We start from the raw sequence: 20,796 nt of genomic DNA, 5'->3' as shown, positions 1-20,796 counted from the left end.
ACGGATGCCAATTCAAAAAGGAGTATGTATTTATAATTTTGTTTTTTTTTATTTGACTTTAAAAAATTCAGTCTCTTGTCAAGATGCCACAAAAAGATTTGTCACTAGCTGAAAAAAATTACCCTACTGGACCAAATTAAAAGCTATCCGCTTAACACCACTCATTGTCGGCTGGCAAAAATAACTGGAGTCTACAATTGCACGCTTGATACAGCAGCAAGATAAACTGCGAGGAGAATGGGCATTATGCGATGCCAGGATGCCAGGAAATTTATTGTTGGATTACAACACTACTTCATGCAGAAAGGCAATGAAGGCAGTCTATTATTTGCACTAGGTGTCTGCACTGATTTTGTTCATTTACAGTCAATCAAAAGAATGCAGCAGCGTACACTAGATGAATTCTTCCATCAATAACTATTAGAAACTAAGAATATTTTATCATGGTAATATTAGTGGTGTTCTAATTTGTTCTGTATTTCATTTAAATACATAATTCATTACTCAGTTAAATGGTAAGTTTGTCTTTTTTATACCTTTTTAACTACATCCCTGAAACTTTGACTGATTGGGGCAGCCAGTTAATTGGGCCAACATGTTGTCGGCCTGATGCTTCCCAATCAACCAGAATCCACTATATGTAACAGTACAAATTGCCCATGCATTATCTTTAAATTTAAACAAATAAACTTCTGAATCTTGACTAGTTCTTCAGAATAAGTTTTTGTTGCTTAGGTGGTATGACTAGGATCTTAACATCTGTACATGGATCTATTTTATGTACAATGCACATTGTTACAAATGCAAAATAAACTGAGAATACAAGGTTCTCCTACAGTGGAAGCTGAATCTTTGATATTCCCTGACCAAATATCAATTAAGAATTTGACTGAGTGAAGCCTATATTTGGTTAGCAAAAAATTAGACTCTGCAAACTTCAGAAAGCACAGCTTCACCGTAGCTAGAGAATTATTCAGTGTTTAGTATACTTGAAATTAGACAGTAAGCAGTACTGTACATAGAACAGTGAAGAACTGAGCATCTCCCTCTTTTCTGGTCACTCCCCAGTTACTACCTTAAAAAATAATTTGCCATGCAATTCGCTGCTGCTAGCGGGCCTTGCTAAGCAAATATTGTTTTCCAAATCTTTTGTCACAGATAACAATGATCAAGAATAACAATGGTTATATATTAGAGAGCACTGTGTAATCCTATTACAGCACCAATGACCTGGGTTCAATTCCCGGTGCTGTCTGTACATTCTCCCCGTGACCATGGGGGTTTCCTCTGTCTACGCTAGTTTCGATAGACAGTATATGCGTTTTGTGGTGAAATGGTCACATGGTTGTAATTGGGCAGTGTGGACTCGTTGGACCGTGCAGTATCTCCAAATTAAAAAAAAACACTTTATTGACTATGAAGCACATTTGAGATTCATGGTGGATTTGCTTAAGTTTTTTTTTCTTATTTCCAAAGACTGGACATTTAAATAAAGTCTTTCCTTACTGAAACAACCTGCCCTTTGAGACAGATAGCACCTGCGTGGAAGTGTACAGTGCAGGTTATTGTAGAAGCAGCTAGCCCCTTAACTGGGAAATATGAGCGAACAAGTTTTTGACACTCACAATTTACATTGGCACTTGTGTTTGAAAGGTACACTCAGACACGGCACACATTGAAGACCATAGAGGAAATTAAGATTTAGTGCTATTCATGTGTAAATCAGGGCAAGTAAGTAACATCCATTTTCTGTCAGTAAACACAGATTTAAAACACCTTTACAGACATCTATCATCAAATGCATAGAACAGATGCCTGTTATTACCTTTCCAGTATAACAAATGCATGTGTTTAACAATCTGTGAGCAACTATTGGTGGACTGCTTAGGACACTGGTAGTTTGTGCTTTTATTCTGTAGTGTAAACAGTTTTTACACAGTCTGTATGTTATTTCTGAAATCGCTAAAACAATTAGTTAATTTGATGTCTAGACTCAGTTTAAAATCCTTAAATCACATAACCATTTGATTAACCTTTCCTCTGCCAAATATATTTTCAGAATCAGAGTTTCAAGCAAATCAGTTATCCTATTAATCAGCAGTGATATGTGCATTCACGAAGTTCTGGAAATCAGAGTTACACAGACATTTATTACTGTATAAGCACATGGTAGAGGAAAAGAATATACAAATATTCCAAAAAAAAAGAGCAAGATCAAAGGTATTTTTTTAATCCCCAGATGGCCTCCTGTCTTGAAGGTGCCAGATGGGAAAGGGCTACAGTTCCAGAGATATGCATTTCTCTCCAGTGGTTCTCACAAGCTCTGATCGGAAAAATCCTTTTCACATATAAATTAGTAGCACATGAATGGTTTCCTGGAAGGGGAATTTCTGCTATAACACTAATGCAAAGACAATATATTTTAATTATTACACAATCGAGCTTTACTGGGAAACCAAAATGATGTGCCGGAAAATGATAAATGGCTGGCTGTAACTCTGATAAAGCAGCAACCCCTAGTGGCTAACTGCAAATATTCAGCTATTAGATCCAGATAAAACATAAACGAGAAAAGCATCATGGCGAAAACTGTACACAAGAAAATAGATCAGACTGGATTGTTAAATGTTACAAAATACCAGGATATACAGTGATATTAATATACACTGTTGTATAATGCACTGACTGACCATTTTCCATTTTGAAGGAGTCCACCACTTTTATTTCAGTAATGAACTTGGCTCCTCTTGGTCCTTTTGTCCTTTTCCTGTGCAATTCTAGTTGCAGAGAAATGTGCATTGCTGATTTAGAGTTTACGAAGCTGACCCAGAGTTGACAGAGCAGATCAAAGGGAAAGAGATACAACTTGGAAACAGATCAAACTATCACTTGCTGTAGGCCAACAAAGGCTATCATTTCAAAATGAATTGAAACAGCGCTCCCTCTCACTGACCTCCACTCTCCTCTCTCGACTCTGCAAGAGATTTATAGGTTTTTAAATCACGATAGCTGCCTGTGCCTTGAAGCACTTTCAAACATCCACATATTTTGGCCACACAGCATCAGCAAAGCCAGTTTTTAAAGGAATCTCAGAGCTGACAGAAATACAAGATCACAAAAGGATTTCAGACTCTGTAGAGATTAATTTTTAATTGTGGACTCAAAGTTTTTGAGCTGATACAATCAAATACTTGTGATTTTTAAAAAGTATATATGCTGCACATTCAGAAGGGAGGAGTGAGCTTGTACATCAGTTGTAGGAAGGGGGAGTGAAGTTCTCCATTCTGGGATACATCTGATGAAAATGTCTGCAGAGGAAAGTTAGCATTCCACAATCACATATTTCTGATGATAGGCTGACTGGGGAATACTGAAGCATCTTTGGCAGAGGCCAAAGGGGAGGTGGCAGGCGCCTTAAGTAATTCTCTTCAGATGCCTGCCCATTTGCATAAGGAAACCAGGAAGAAATTACTTTTTGAGTAACATCAATAAATGGTCTATTTGGTGACCCAGACATTGTAAAAATCCACCAACACCTGGAAAGTCACTATGCATCCCTTTCCAGCGCCTTCTCCCACTTCACTCAATGGCCTAGCCCCACCACAGTTGCTGCTCACATCTTGGAGGGATATATTAATCAAGCATGTTAACTGATTTCCCATGGTTCTACCACTAGCTACAATGAAAGTTTGGAAATTCTTCAGTTCTTGGGCTACCAATTCCTCGGGCAATATTCCATTTTCACTGAATCTCAGCTTGCCTTTCTTAATTACTTGCTAATCCATGGGAAAATGAATACAGTGGATTTGGTTAATTGGGTCACATTGGGACCAGTACATTTTGGCCCAATAAAGCAAATACACCCATTAGCTGAGGTTTTATGGAAATAGTTAAGAAAATGAAAAAGACAAACTGTATACCAAATTATGTCTTTCAATGAAATGCAGAACAAATTAGAATACCACAAATAGTACTACTGTACTATAAAACTGCGTATTAGTTCCTCATCGTTATCGATGGTGTTCTTTTGATTGACTGTAAATGAACAAAATCAGAGAAAACACCTAGTGCAGATAATGGACTGCATCCTCCAAATCTACACTTTCATTGCAACATTCAAGATAATTGTTATTAGATACCTTTAAATTCTTCATAGTTTCTAACTATGAAATTGATTCATTTTCACTTCCGGCCATTTCTGGCCTCTCCAAGCCTGAATGCTTGAAACAGCAGTGAGCAAAGCAGTTCTTACTGCTTATTTCTTGGCAACTATCGTTGACAAAAATCACTATTTTTGAACACAAGCACATGCAATTGATACTATTTAAAAACTGCTCGTTTTAAGTATGGTGTAGCATCTAACACCCACACAAGTGCATCTGACTGACGCTAGTTAGAACCTGTTCAGCAAACCTCCTGCCCCAATTAAGCGGCACTGTGTCCTAAATAAACAAAGGGAATCCCAGCAATTTACTGGAATTGGTTTTCTTCTTTAAGAGTTGTGCCAAATAAGCAATTGCTCTGATTAACCGGTGGCCAATTAACTAGAATCCACTGTATATCCATGGTCATTCATTCCTGTTACCTCTGCTGTTGTTCTACATAACGCCACATCTGAGAAATGTAATAGGTGTTCTGTGCCACATATCACTGGAACGTTACACTGAAGGGAGACTTCAGCATTTTACAAAACTTCAGTCAGTCTCATTCAGAGAGAGTCCAATTGATTTACACACTATATTGTACTTTTCTCAGAGAATACAGCTTTGATCATTGATTCTAAATGCTACATGTCTTTGGGTAACTGCTTCAGCCTTCACCATTCTCCTTCTACTCACTGTGTTATCTCATATGAGACTAATTATTTCACCCTAAGGAACCTCTTGTCAGTTTCATCAATCCTATTGGTTTTTGGCTTTGGTATTAGTTTTGGCTTATTATCATCACATGTAGCAAGATGTAGTAAAAAGCCTGACTTGCATGCTGTTCGTACAGATCAAGTTGTTAAATAGTGCACTGAGCTAGAATTAAGGTAAAAGAACATTCAGGAATAAAATGTATAAGCTACTGAAAGAGTGAGTGCAGGCAAACAATAAAGTGTAGGATCATAACGAGATAGATTGTGAGGCCAAGAATTCATCTTATTGTACAAGAGGTAGGTTTAGGAATCTGATAACAGTGGGATAGAAGCTGTCTTTGAGCCTGGTGGTGATATCTTTGAGACTGGTATCTGTAGGTCTCTTTTAGCATTACCCTGCTGGAGATCTTGCGATAACTCGTAGGATGGCAAATTACCAGAGTTCACCTCGTGTCACATGCAAGACTGTCTCTGCAAAATCTTCCAAAGTCTTTGGAATGACCAGCGAACCAGTGGTAGAATACTCTCCAGGGCCAACATCCCCAGTTACACTCAGCTGACTCTGTTGGCCAAAAAATATTGCTCATATACTTGACACCAGACTTCAAGAAACAAACACTCCATTCCAAATTCTTTCAAAGCCTCCTTGAGAAAAAAATAATAATTTTATTTATAGAGCACTTTTCATACAGATGATGTAGAGCAAAGTGCTTTACAATAGGATAATAGTACAAACAATAAAAAAGAAATAAAACAAAATGAAAATAAAAATACAAAAAGATATTACTTAAAAGCAAGGTCTTGAACTGGTGTTTAAAAATGTCAACTGAGTCTGCATGCCTTGTAGTTTTAAGTATTGAATTCCACAGTTTAGGAGTGTAGTTCAAGAAAGCTGACGTGCCAATTACCTTTTGAGGGAGATTGTTTAAATTTAAGAGACCAGTGGAAGAAGATTGGAGAGCTCAAGCAGGATTATAAAACAAAAACAATTCTGTGATGCACTTCAGTCCCAGGCCATTAAGAGCTTCAAAAGTAAGTAAGAGAACTTTAAAGTCAATTCTAAAAGACACAGAAAGCCAATACAGAGTAGCTAGAACAGGATACATTCCCTCATCCTGGTTTTGGTAGAAGTTCAGCACCATCCCTACGAATGCACGTCCTCACCATTTCCTAGCATTCTTTTACCCAAAATCATCCAGAGTGGAGAAAAAAAATTCTTTGGGCTGGCATTGTGAACCACACGTCCATGTATTCATGTTCCTGTATAAGCAGCAGAAGAAAAGGACCCCACTATCATCTGATCAGCCACTACTTGTCCCACTTGTTTGTGGTAGAGACTGCAGTTCCTTACTTCATCCCATTAGCCTCCTCGGTAGTAAGGAAATTAATGAAAATAGTTCTGACCTTGAGGTTAATTAGCACTTGGAAAGGTAGCAACTGATTCGTTACAGTCACTTTCTTCAACAAACTCATTGTGTTAATGAATGCAGTTGACATAGTCAGTACATGGACAGACCTAGAAGGTAAGAAAACATTTTATTTATTTTTTTATTTCAACATACAATGTGGAATAGGCCCTTACAGCCCTTAGAGCTGCGCTGGCAGCAACTCCAATTTAATGCTAGTCAAATCATGGGATAAATTACAATGACCAACTGACCTACTAACCAGTATGCCTTTGGAATGTAGGAGGAAACCAGAGCACGGGGAGGAAACCAGAGCACGAGGAGGAACCCATGTGGTCACAGGGAGCATGGACAAACTCTTTACAGGTAGTGGCGGGAAATGATCCCGTCACCACAACTGTAAAACGCTGTGCTAACCACTATGCTACTGTGCCCCACCCCTTGTACCCAAAGAACATAATGAACAAGGGTTAATTTTGCATCTTGAAAGCCTGTGATCAGTGATGTACAGCAGGGACCAGTGCTTGGGCTCTTGCTGCTTTTTGAACATTAATCATCTGCTTATGAATGTAGGAGGAGTGATTAAGAAGTTCATAGATGACCCAAAGATTGATAATTATTATTGATAGTGAGAAAGGCAGATTTTGGCTATATAATGGCCTTGGTCAGTCGGTAAGATAAGTAGAGAAATGGTAAATGGAATTTCATTCTTAAAAAAAAAAGGTGAAGTGATATATTTTGGAGGACTAATAAGGTGAGGATGGACACAATAAATGGAAGGACCTAGTAATTCATGAATAATCAAAGAACCTTGGAGCACATATCCAAGAATTCCAACAGGTAAGCCGACGCTAGTAAATTGACATATGGGATATTTGCATTCATTAGAGGCATAGAATAGAAGAGTAGAGCCATAATGGTACAAACATAATAACTGTTAGTTGGACGACATCCTGTGTGTATTCCTGATCACTACGCTACAGCAAAAATGTCATTGCACTGAAGAGGTTGCAAGATCTTGTCTGGAATGAAATGTTTCCGTTATGAAGAAAGACCGGAAAGGATAGGTTTGTTTTCTATGGAATAGGCACAGATAATGAGGGAATGGTTTAGTGGAGGGGAGAGAGGGAGAAACCTTTTCCTGTTGTAGGGCTCCCTATAACCAGAAGGCATGAGTTTTGGATAAGAAATAAAAGATTTCTAGGAAGAAAGTGTACACCCAGAAGTGGTTGGAATCTGAAATACGTTGCCTAAGTGGCTGGTGGAGACAGGTCCTCTGGCAACATTTTAAGTACTTAGATGAGCACTTGAAATACCATAACATTAGGAGGCCGCTGGCTGAGTGCTGGAAAATGGGATTAGTATGGATAGATACTTGATACTTAACATGGACTGTTTCTGTCTGTATGACTCTATGAAGCAATGAGAACCCATTAAACTGGACAGAATAAATATCCTCAATCCCGAGGAAATGCCTAGGAAGAAATAGAAGAATGCATGGAGCTCCAATGAGCTGAATCATTCAGCACCCAAAGATCACTGTCACTAATTCATAAGTTAACGTGTTTTTATTAAATTTATAGAATAAAGTATGATTAGCTTCTAACAGCAGGCACAGTCCCTTGTCATCGGGTTATTCCCAGTCCTACAGAGGGAATAGATCTTGAAACCAATAGTTATCTGATTTGTGATATATTGCAATCTGGAATCTGCATCGTTGCTCTTTTCAAGCTGGTACTGTACACAAGCAAACATTCAACCAGCCAGAGGAACAAATCAAATTCATTACATTCCATAAGTAACAAGTACATTGAATTATATGGGAGCAAGTGGTGAACAGAGCTTTTATTAGACTGCTTATTGGGATTCCCAACATCCATCCTCCAGGAGACAGGGCAGATGATTAGAATTATAAGAATGTCCTCACGGCTGAAACAGTGAATATTAACAGTCCCGAGTTCTTTTCCCTCTTGACAAAAGAACGTAATCTTCATTTGCTTCTTGGTGGTATTGAGTTCTACACTGAATTTATAAGCTGCTTTTTACCATGCTCCTCAGCAAAAGTCAGAGGAAATACAGGCAAGGACTAGATGAAAACCATTTCTCTCCAATCCCACAATGAAAATCCATATGATTCCGAATCGTCTAACCACGTACCACTACCACTACCAATAAAATACCTAAAATATATGCTGCTAAAAAATATGCAGATTATGAGTCATTATCCTTGAGCCTTTACTTCAGCCATACCAAGTATTGTACATTGATGATGCAATAATTGGATGGTTTTGGGATATCTGTAGGTATGGATGTCTTTAGGATGTGACTGGGATCTCTGTAGATGTGGAATTTACTGTGACCTCTATAGCTATGAACGTGACTAGGAACTCTGCTGTTGTGGATGTTAATTTACATATCATGATGTGTAGGAGATCATACACCATAAGGTCCATACTAGCTCCCAGCAACCTAATCCCATCAGTCCCATTTCTCCTTCCTTATTTCCTTACACCTTCTATGGGAGCTCCCTATTCTCTAGGGAGCTAAGGCTTTACTCTTTGGAGAGAAAGAGGATGAGAAGAGACATGATAGAGGTGTACAAGATAATAAGAGGAATAGATAGAGTGGATAGCCAGTGCCTCTTCCCCAGGGCACCACTGCTCTATACAAGAGGACATGGCTTTAGGGTAAGGGGTGGGAAGTTCAAGGGGGATATTAGAGGAAGGTTTTTTACTCAGAGAGTGGTTGGTGCGTGGAATGCACTGCCTGAGTCAGTGGTGGAGGCAGATATACTAGTGAAGTTTAAGAGACTACCAGACAGGTATATGGAGGAATTTAAGGTGGGGGCTTATATGGGAGGCAGGGTTTGAGGGTCGGCACAACATTGTGGGCTGAAGGGCCTGTACTGTGCTGTACTATTCTATGTTTCCAATTTATTTGCTCATACATGCCCATCAGTTCCCCTTTGATTCTTTTGATACTTGCCTACACTAAATGTTAATTTACAGTAACTATTTTATGTCCCTGCATGCCTTTGGGACGTGGGAGGAGATGGAACTTATTTTCTGCCCGTTACGCCACTAGCATTTAGGGCAGCAATGAAGGTCCTCCACCTCTGGCGGTGGTCAGGGCTTCCTTCATCATGCCAGTGGCTTCCTCTCAGTTTTCACTACTGTCAGTCATGCAGGCCCTGGGTGGAGTCACAGAACACCGTCACACGCAGATGCAGAAGGATTCTTCATTGCTGTTGTGTTTTAGCAGTCAGAGTTGTTAGCCCTGAGCTACCGTATGTGGCTGCAGCGATGATGTGCAAACTTCACACAGGCACCACCTGAGGTCAGGAATGAATGCAGATCCCCAGAGATGTGAGGCAGCATCTCCAGCTGTTCCACCACCTTCAGTCATTAAGAATGAGATTAGAACCTCTATAGCTATTGGTACGACTGGGACCTATATGTATACAGATATGACAGGGCTCTCTTTAACAATGGAATTGATTTGATGTTGAATTGAATAGATGTGATTTCACCGTCACATCTAAATAAATACAGATGTGATGGTGAAGTCTATGAATGTATATGCGACTGTGATCTCTATAGCTATATGTGTGACAGGTTGTTTATACTGTAGGTATAATGTGATAGTGATTTATCCAGCTGTACTTATGAAAGAGATGTGCATAATGGACCTTTATAGTTGCAGCTGTAATTTAAGCTATCAAAAAGATTGCCAAAGTTACAGCGCAACTTCTCCAACTAAAGGGTATATGATTGGGTCCCCCCAGTATATTAGAAAGTGCACACTTTTGAAAGCTCCAATATCCCACTGATTAGTAACCACAGTCCTGTGGCTAATACCAGTGGAGAGTTTGACATATCTCCAGGACAGTGGTGGCATTAAATTACTGCTCCTTCAGAAACCTTTGTTTTTGCTCAGCACGACTTCCATGCAATGTGTGACAAAGTGACTCTGTCCCACTCATACTCTCAGTACTGGGAAGCCTGGGACGACAATATTTCCATTCTAAAGGGTTCACAGCAGTTTGCAGCATCTCACACCAATGTTGTCAGGTTGCTCACAGATGTGTTAAAATAGATCAATACAATCACAACGGGCATTGCATGAAGACAAAACCAGATAATAATGTTTGTTATTTCAGGTAGGGGCTTATTTGCCTTTCTGGAATGGTAATTGGAAACATGTACCCCTGGAACTTTGGAGTTTAAGATTAGCATGCCACAGGTAGCTTACAGGGCAATGATTTTACAATGATCAGAGGGATGCTGGTTCAGCAAGATGAATCTTTGATTGCAGCATCTTTTAAATGATGCTTTGCATCCTTCGTGAAGATAACTGAGACTGGTCTCTCAGCCGATGAATAGCAGTTCCTTCCTGTTAGTCAGTTTCAGGAATACTATTATCAGACTGTCTGGCAACCTCTGCCATCAGCCCATCCCAAGCATTGCCACAATCAACTTGACATGTTCCACCCGCCTATTTTCAAGTGCAGTATTTAACAGAAAAGCTTACATGGAATAGAATCACAGGCAGAGAACAGTTAATGGTCAAATGGTGCAAATCTCTGTTGTAAACTTCAATTAATTTACGTGAAGTATTAAGAAATATGTCAATTCCCAGTGGATCATAAACATTTTCTTTAAACATCTACTAGTTTACTTAATTCCTATCAAAAATTTAATGCTCCTTTCATTTCAATCTACAGTGTTAATGGTCCAAGTAGGTCATAGATATGTCTTCAAAAAAGTCTTATTTGACATCACAAATGAATGAGAAGATTTTTTTAATGGAAGTCTCTGTTGCTCTCATAAATGAGGGAGATTATATTTGGGTGTAATTTCAGTGCAGCATGGAATTGAACCAAATATTTCCACTTTGATGAACGAAAGGTTGCCACACTATCCATAATTCGGGAAACATGGTGGCAACATTGAATACTTGGGTTGTGATTTCCATTGGACAAGACACAGCTTCTCCATGCTTCACTTAAACCAAAAAGAACTTATTCCAAAGATTTTCTCTAGTAATATCTTGGTACATGCCCCAGAGAGTTGTGGTGCCCCCAAGAGCAAAATTCTGATTTAATCCCTGCCATAGCAGAACTTTGGGGCCCAGATCCTGATTAGGGCAATTTGGTCTATTCCAGCTACCTATCCGCAATCATAACAACAAAAGTACACTTTAGGTTGACGAGGTAAAGTTAGAAACACCAGAGCATGAATTTAGTGTCGGAAGGCAAACAGTCAGAGCCCTACCTCACAACATCTGTGAAACCCAGCACCTGACATTTACTCTGAGTGAGTCTTCCATTTACAAAGGCAATCAAGTCCCCTTGAAATTATAAAAAGCACAGGATGTTACATTTTTACATCATGTATGAATCATCCAATTTATGATGAAAATTGCCATATAACTTCTGGTACTGGGCAACAAGTATCTGCAAGAGGAAGGCTCAGCTTCCATAATCAATCGAAAAGACTATTCAGTCAGCATATATATGCAGTACAAGAAATGAGTTGATCACGATAACGCAAAGGCAAGATTCACCTTGTCATACCAGCACCCCAATTTTTCATTCACGTGTGTAGTTAGTCAGTTATTACAGAAAGAATATGCCCTTGACATCATCTGTAAAGACCTTATCAAGTGTAGTACCTACTTTGATAAAGAAGATGAAAGTAGTGATTGCACATTTTTAAAAGATGTTATTGATTACAGTTGTCATCATTGCTCTGAAATTCACCTCTGTGCAAACTGTGTAAGGGTTCATCTTTAGTGTAGATCAGGAGAAATTTCTTTAGCCAGAGGATAGTGAATCTATGGAATTCATTGCCGTAGATGGCTGTGGAGGCCAAGTCATTTGGGTATATTTAAAGTGGAGACTGATAGATTCTTGATTAGTATATTTCCCAAAGGTTACGGGGTGAGGTAGGAGAATGGAGTTGAGAAGGATAATAACTCAGTCATGACGGAATAGTGGATTAGACTCGATGGGCCAAATGGCCTAATTCTGCTCCTATGTCTTATGCCCACATGGAAGTGAGGCTAAATATGTAGTGCCGCAAGATCTGAAAACAGAGGTAAATGTCTACGCATATGATGTCTTTCTAAAGTGCTTCACAGACAAGAATGCGCCGTAGTATTGGAAATGTATTTACTGCTGCTAATAATTTGCACAAAGTAAGATCTGACAAGCTGAGAAATGTTGTGTGGGCTACCATGTGATTCCCAAAATGTTTAGAATGTTAGTATTAGGAGTGCACAAGATGTAGCGGGCAAAGAGCAGCAAAGACCCTTCAACAATATTTACCGTGTAACACAAAGCTATAGTTACTTGTGAACACATTCACACAGTTTTATGGCTGCCTGACACACATATGCTTCCAAAGCTGGCAAATTGAAATTCTTGCACATGCCCATGAGTATGGACGGATCCCAATATCTGTGCTGGCCAGGTTGACGAGCTGCCCACAATGAAACATCTCACTCACAGAGCAAGGACTCCAGCAGGTTAGCAGTCCCTTTGTACTTAGACCTCGTGCTTTGCAATCGGAATGTTCCGGCCTCACTTGTGTGACCCAGTCTTAGCACGGGCCAATAAAACACCACTTTGATTGATGTATTTCTTACTTTTCCTCAATGACAAATGATAATTCAGTTTATAATCTGCTTGAAACATTTTTAAAAGAGGATTTTTTAAACTAATTATTTTCTAACTCACTCACTTGTACTTATCACCTAGCTGTCTCTCCACTGTAACTCAGCAGGACTGAGCTGGCTGCGGCCTGCTCCCCTTCATCACACCCAGGCCTGGCAACAGCAATTACTGCGAACTACTCCTCCACATCACACAGCGAGACAGCAAGTTGTCAATCTCCTTACTCCATACATAATAGAGTGAATAAATTAGTATTGACCACATGCTGAAGAACAATAATAAATAATAGAAGCCAGAACAGCTCAAAATTATCATGGTGGTTGTCCTGATCCCTGCGCAAGTCTGGTAGGTAACCTAACAGCCATTTATTCGGTTTCTCTAGGTTTTCACTGATGTTGCAGTGGGATATTGGTATCAGCCCTGCAAACATTCTACTGTAGCTTGTCAGGAACAAAAGAGATCTCTGTGGATGTATTAAATTAAGACACTGCCTTTCATCATGACAATAGCCACATTTATTTGGCTCCTTTAATGCAAGAAAACTAACTTCAGCACAAATATCACATTGCAATGAAAGTCCATAGCTCAATGACGATTTTGTTTTAAAGCCAATTGCCTGTTAGTTGAATAGCAAGCAGTGTAAAAGGTGCATTGATAGACAATGGGCAGCCGGTTAGGATACATCGTATTTAAACAATCCCGCTACAAGTTTCAGTAGGGTAAAGTGGAAGTGAACTGGGAAGTAAGTGTAGGTTAGTGAGCCAGTGGGCCAGGGAGGCTGAATGCAAACTGGCTGAGAAGGTAGTGGGCCATGGGAGAGAAGGAAAGGCAACAGATGAAGACAGGCTGGATGCAGACCCAGTAGGGTGGAACTCAAGCAGATTGTAAAGGGACACTACAAGATATAGCACAAGTAAACCATGCAGGCTGAGCCAGGAATACGGATGGAGATAGAGTTGGTAAGGTGAACCAGGTACGGACAATGGGAAGGAATCGGCCATGGGCTGAACCGGGCAGAGCAAGGTGACCAGCACATGAGGAGGGGCAGGGTGATGAGCCAGTGCATCAGGGAGGGTGAAGCTCGATCTGGTGAAGAAGGCAGTGTGATGAGAGAGTGAATGAGGTGGAACACAGAGGTAGAGGACAGCAGTGAGATGTGCAGAGAGACAGGATGATGAAGTGACTCTGACACACTGGGTGTGGACCCAGTAGAATGGAACCCAAGTGGACTTGAAAGGGGCACAAGATGCAGGGTGAACTCGGAGCAAGAATGAACAGAGCAAAGGGGGCAAGTAAACAAGGAAGGTGCAGTTATCATTGGTCACAGGGGGAAGCAAGGAGAGCAGGGCAATTGGAAGTGGCACAGAATGATGTGAGGGAGGGTGAAGCCCGAGTAGTCAGCGTGATGAGAGAGTGAAGGCGCAGAGGTAGCAGGCAGGAGGAAAAACACAGCAGCTAAAGGACATAGTGGGTGAGAACCCAGCAGGGTGGCTGGAGCTCGAATGGACCTGGAAGAGAGACGACAGGATGGAGCTCAAGCAGACTGTGTGGGGTGAAACAGGGGCAGGGATTTTATCTTGGACAACAAAGGGGCATCTAATTTAGAAATCCACAACGGTAAACAGCCACAAGGTGAATCAGGGAGAGCCCGTGCTGTCTGTGAGTCACATGTTTGCCCAAAACCGTTTGCCTGTATTCCAGCTCAGTGTGTCTATGCCTTTGAACTTCTTGTCAGGGTCCTGTGCATTTTAGCATATCAGACACGTGACAAACTTGAAAGTAAATTGTGGGCATTATGGAACTCACATTCAGTCTACAACTCCCTTCTGCTAATGATTTTGCATGAAATTACATCATGGAGGTCACAAAAGAATGCAGTTCAGTTTCAATATAACCAAACATTCAAAACAGGAGAATCTCGTTTAATTCTCATTCTGTGTGTTGCGGGACGAGGCAGTAGAACTCTTATCATTACAGATGACTACAGGAGGGCAATGCAAGAGAGAATGTGCCATGGTTTCTACTTTATTAATATTTATAAAACTTAGTAAATAAACAAGTACTATTTATGCTTGAAGATGAAATATTCCCACTTTGGACAAGTAACCACAAGGCTTTTAACCCACATGGAGATAAGTGTATCATAGTAGGAGAACAATGCGGAGGAAAGAAAATCCACTTTATCTTGAGGAAGTCAATTCCAGTCTTTGCAAATGAAAACAATAATTAATTTAAAGCGTTTAGCAGCCCTTAATGTCTTACCAATTTCAAGAGCTTCCTTGATCTGCAAGCCATTGTGTGAGCCAGGAGGAGGCCGGTAGAGGCTTTCACTTTCTGTACCTGTCAGGGAGAGTAAACAGAGCTCAATTCTGATGGAAATAAGTTCACTGCATTGTGCGAGTTTATCAATCAACAACCCTGGGGTTTAACCTGGTGTACCTAACAAGAACCACAGCCACTGACCCTACAGAACTTTTCAAGATCAGATAGGTGGAAGGTGGCTGCCATTGATGGGTTTCTACACTTGCAAGGCTGTCACCTCCACCAACAGTGTTCTTCCAGTGATCTTTTACTGTGGATGGTTCCCGCTGGGTCTGTAAAAGCAGAAACTCTTCATGTATGTCATTACACTTTCTACTAAGCCAAGGCCATATTTAGGACTGGGGAAGTACACTAAAGGTTTTTGGTGTATGTGGGAAATATTCATTAAATTATTGGTCCAACAAGTTGTACAGCAGCAGGTTGTAAAATGCGAAGGACACAGAAATTGCACTCTGCTGTGATACATAGTATTTGTGCTGACATATCCCTCAAAGTCCCCAGTGACTTCAGACACGGCATTCTCTATACCTCCAAAAGCAATTAATCAAGTTTTATACTCATTCTTCTTGTTTTGCATACCAAAAATAAATGTCACCAAGAAAACCATCAACAGAGTAGAATGTAAACTACAGGACTGATGTGGAAGAGTGAATGCATGTTCAGTAAATGTTGGAGGAGATCAGCTGGTCAGGCATCTGTGGAAATAAATAAACAGTCAGTGCCATTCATCAGGACTGAAAAGGAAGGGGGAAGATGGCAGAATAAGAAGGTGGGAGGAGGTGAAAGGTACAAGCTGGAAGGTGATAGGTGAAACCAGATGGGTGGGGGAAAGGAGGTGAAGTGAGAAGCTGGGAAGTGAAAGGTGGAAAGGGAATCTGACAGGAGAGGAGAGTGAACCATGGGAGAAAGGGAAGCAGGAGAGACACCAGTGCAAGGTGATAGGCAGGGGAGGAGAAGAGAAGGGGTAAGAGGGGTGTCAAAGTGGAGAATTGCAGAAGAGGGAAGGGGGAGAGGATGGGGTGAAGGCAAACTCTCTTTTGTAAACCTACCAACTCCCACAGCTATTTTGACTCCACTTTTTCTCACACAGTCTCCTGTAAAAAATTCCATTCCCTTTTCACAGTTCCTTTGTCTCCACTGCACCTATTCCCAGGATGAAGTTTTCCTTTCCAGGGCATCTGAGATGTCCTCTTTCTTCAAAGACCAGGGTTTCCCTTCCTCCACCATTGATACTGCCTTTGTCCACATCTCCTCTATTTCCCAAACATCCACCCTCACTCCCATCTTTCTGCCACCTTAAAAGAGATAGTGTTCCTCTTGTCTTCATCTACAACTCCATGAGTGTCCACATCCAACACATCATTCTTCGCAACTTCTACCATCTTCAACTGGACCCTCCCACCAAACACATCTTTCCCTGCCCCCACACTCTGCTTTCTAAAGGGTTCACTCCCTCCATGATTCCCTAGTTTATTTCTCCCTCCTGCAACCTATTCCTGTAGGTGGAAGAAGTACAACACCTGTCCATTCATCTCCTCGTTCACCTCCATTCAGGGCCGCAAAAAGTCCTTCCAAGTGAGGCTACACTTCACCTGTGACCTGTTGGGGTCGCCTACTCTATCTGATGCTCCTGATGCAGCTTCCTTTACATTGGTGAGACCAGACGTAGATGGGGGACCACTTTGTTGAGCACCTTTGCTCCATCCACATAAAGCAGGATTTCCTGGTGGCCAACCATTTTAATTCCAATCTCCATTACCATTCCAGCACGTTGGTCCATGGCCTCCTCTACTGCTCTGATGAGGCCATACTCAAGTCGGAACATCAATTTCTCTAACTTCTGGTAATTTCTCCCCCTCCCCTTTTCTATTCCCCATTTTGGATCCCCTTTACGCTTTCCTTCTTTTAACACCTCCCCCTCATGCCTCTCCTATTTCCCTTTCTCCGAGACTCACTTTCCACTCGGATCAGACTACTTTGTCTCCAGCCTTTTACCTTTTACCTCCACCTTCCAGATGCTTACTTCATCCCCAACCCCACCCACCCGCTTCACTTAACACGTCCTGGGCGGTACCCATACTCCTCCCCCTCCCCTCCCCCTTATTCCCGTTTCTTTCCCCTTCCTTTCTAGTGCTGATGAAGGGTCTTAGCCCGAAACATTGATTGTTCATTCTTTTCTATGGATGCTGCCTTAACTACTGAGTTCCTCCAACATTTTGTGTGTGTGTGTCGCATCTGCAGAATCTTTTGTGTCTAAGCTCTGTAATTCAATGCTTCTGACATTTGCATTGGAACCTGCAGTTCTCTTTATTTGCATTCGAGACAGATGTGCCTCATAACGAGTCCAATGAAATGACCTCCAAGGGCAAGTTTCACACTGAGGATTAGCTATGTAACAAATTTGACTAAGAACCTTGCTGTTGCAATGACTTAATGAAACCACATCAAAAGTATTTACAGGTGGAAAATTAAAAATATTACCAGTTAACTCTAAATGTTGAAAAGATGCCTACCCGCGTGGGTGGGTGTTGCTGCCATTCAGGTGCCGTCCGTTCCTTTTAGGACTTTCTGAATTTGGAATCTGGTGCTGCTTAAAAGAGTTAGTGTGTGTGTCATCAGCTCCTGCCCTCCAAGCACAGAAGCTCAACCACAAGGCCTGCCAGTTGAGACAAAACAAATGTACAACCCATCATTTTGCATCAAGTGCGCAGGGGATCCAAGATTGTCTGCAACCCTGGGGCTGCTGCAGGAGGGTAAGAGCTGAAACATATCCCCTTTAAGATTCTTCAAATAATGTTACTTCCCAAATCCAAGTCTGGAATATGTCCTATCCACTGCTGAACCTGAAGGCTATAACACTATCCAATTGTAAATTGCCAACGGGTTGAATTAAATTTGATCAAGATGATTTGTGACAACATAAAGCATCATAATTAAATGTTCACCCTCACTCTGCAATGTGTTCTAGAAAGACATATTGGTGTCTCATGCTGAAGAGGATCCCACACACATCCCGAGAAACTAGGGTGTAGTTGAGCAATACAGGTTCCACCTTCCGTCCTTGTGCACGAGCCCGGGGTGCCCCTGTGGAACCCTGTCAGGATACTAATTAGATGGGCAAAAGTCATCCATGGGCTCCAGTAAACTTTCCTTTGTCACATGCTTCATTAGAGAAACAAGGAAGCAGTAACTGAAGGTTCTCCAATACCCACCTCAACCCCAGTGACTATAATTGAAATGATCTCTCCACTTATAGCAGATTCCCAGTGTTGCATGTGTGAAGCAAGAAAAAGCTGATGTAATGGGATGTCCTGGACAGTTCTGCTTGTAAACCTTTGCCAGGAGGCAGAAGTGGACCGTGAGGCGCTGGGTTAACATGAGGCAGGAGGCTGCGGAGAGGGATCGCCACAGCAAGTGAAGCCAGTGACTGGAAGCCAATGGCCTGATGTCCAGTGTTGGGGTCATGGCCCAGTGAGAAGCATGAGGAGATGCACTGAGTTGGTCTTCGGCCTCACTGAGATGGAGATCAGTTTGCCAATCGACAACAGCTCTGCCCTTGTCAACATATTCGATGTTGGAGTTTGTCTTTACTGCAGGGTTAGAGGTGAGCAGCATCATGTCGGCTCAGAATTCACTGAGTTGAATTAGTAGGGGAATAAAAATGAGTTGTTTGTCTGCGATCAGAATGGGGAAGGCCAACAGAGAGACCAAAAACTCAGCAAGGTGTAGAACTGCGGAAGGAGGGGAATTGGAAGTGAGAAAGATATGGAGGAGTATTAGAATTCAGGAGTTACTGAAATCTGTCATTTTTGATTCCTGAAAAAAATGGGGAAAGGCTTCTGTCACAGAACCAAATGAAGGAGGAACAAGAGAGTTTTGAGACAAAATGGTACAAATAAAAAATTATAAATGTGGAAGTCAATTGCCCTGATTCTTTGATACAAGCATGTTGCTTTAGGAGAACAGAGCCTCTCAGAGGATTAAAGGTTTGTCCTGCAAACCATTCAAGGCAGGGGAGACTACACAGGTCAGGTATTTTCCCATCTGCTCATAAATTCAATACAAAGGAATTTCATATGGACATTGTCCCAGACTGCTGAGGTTTAAAGATGGAAAGCTTTGGAGGGGTGAAGACTTCACAACATAAAATGGATACGAACTCAGCCCACCTCAGTGGTTTGTTTGGCTGCAGTTTTCTTAATGACAAGCTGTGTGGTTGACTATTCTCATTGTGTTAGGGTTCCTTTCTGTTTCCTTTAAATCACAGAGAATTCCATCATTTTATAAATACTTTGAAATTTGGAACACATATTGGTTTACAGCTACTTGAAATGAATGGAACGCAGTCTGTTAAATTTGGAAGCCAGAGCATATTAAAGGTGTGTCCTAGTTTAGCCGTAAACCTCTGATTCATCTGGAAGAGGTACGAGCTGCCCCGAAGGACAGTGAGCTGGAGGAATGCCAGGTCATCTGCCCTGCATGGGCACAATTATTCTTTTCTAACTAACAAACAAATTCCATCTATCCAATGTAACAGTTTATTACACATTACACAACTTTCAGAACCCAGCCTTAAAGCAACGGTGTGAGCTTGGATCCTGGTGAGGTACCTCCACTCACAACAGTTCTCCATAAGCATAGTATTCCCTTATTGCATCCCAAGCAAAGACATCATAAAGAACCCAAGTGGGTCTGTGAGTGTCAAAGCCCAAAGAGCAGAGAAGGAACGGAGAGCAGAATAGAGGTAAACACTGTCAACTGTTAGTTTAGCTTAAAAGGAGTATAACTCACTTTACTACCCCTTCACAAATCTACCCCACTCAGAGGCATGGCAGCTACAGGGGACAGAATAAGACGCGTTGCTCTATCCAATCTCAGAGTCCCTTCTGAGTAGCATTGGAGAATTGGAAAGTGCTGCTAACACAACAGCTCACAGCAGGAAAGCAGGCCAGCTATGCTGCTGATCTTCCCCATGTGAACTATCATTCCAAATCCTGCTCCCTCACATGTTCCTCAGCCCAGTCAATATTCTTTCTTTTAGGAATGATCACGATCTTTTCTCAGGAATCAATGCCTCCAGCGGTTTGTGACCAAAACCTTGCAATTCAAACTCAGGCCAGGTAAAATCTTTTATGAGGCCAGCAAGGTCTTGCGGTGGGGGGGGGGGGGGGAGACAAACAATCTGCTGGAGGAACTCACGAGTTCAAGCAGTTTCAGTGGGAGGTACGGAATTGTCGATGCTTCAGGTCAAAACCTTGCAACAGTCGACATTCTTAGTAGAGCAGTGTCAGGCTGCCATATTGCTTTGTTTGCCTTGACCTTTGAAGGTTTGAAGGGGAGCCAAGTGGGTGTCTCTGACTCTGATTGATGCCAGTGACCCTGACGAAGAGTTGTTGACCTGAAACGTTAACTCTGCTTCTCCCTCCATGGATGACCTGTCAAGTACTTCTAGCACTTCCTGTTTGTACATGAAGACTCCTATCGCAATCCTCAGCATGGACTGGAACCTGAACCCTTTAATTTTGATGCAGAAA

General features: G+C 41.4%; 1 protein-coding gene across 5 annotated transcripts in view; it reads right to left on the bottom strand.

Moving 5' to 3' along the window:
• Positions 1-20,796, bottom strand: part of pik3r3b (phosphoinositide-3-kinase, regulatory subunit 3b (gamma)) — a 585,349-nt gene that overhangs the window by 410,986 nt on the left and 153,567 nt on the right. For all 5 annotated transcript variants that reach the window (XR_010019924.1, XM_063064385.1, XM_063064386.1 and 2 more), the window contains one exon: positions 15,203-15,280. Coding sequence is in view for 4 of the 5 variants with exons in the window: in XM_063064385.1 (XP_062920455.1) it covers positions 15,203-15,280 (78 nt within the window). In the remaining variant the exon portion in view is untranslated. The remainder of the gene's footprint in view (positions 1-15,202; positions 15,281-20,796) is intronic.

Source organism: Mobula hypostoma, chromosome 12 (assembly GCF_963921235.1).
Source record: "Mobula hypostoma chromosome 12, sMobHyp1.1, whole genome shotgun sequence".
Classification (NCBI taxonomy): Eukaryota; Metazoa; Chordata; class Chondrichthyes; order Myliobatiformes; family Myliobatidae; genus Mobula; species Mobula hypostoma.
Note: the sequence above shows the minus strand (reverse complement) of the source record. Positions and strands in the feature narration are given on the sequence as shown.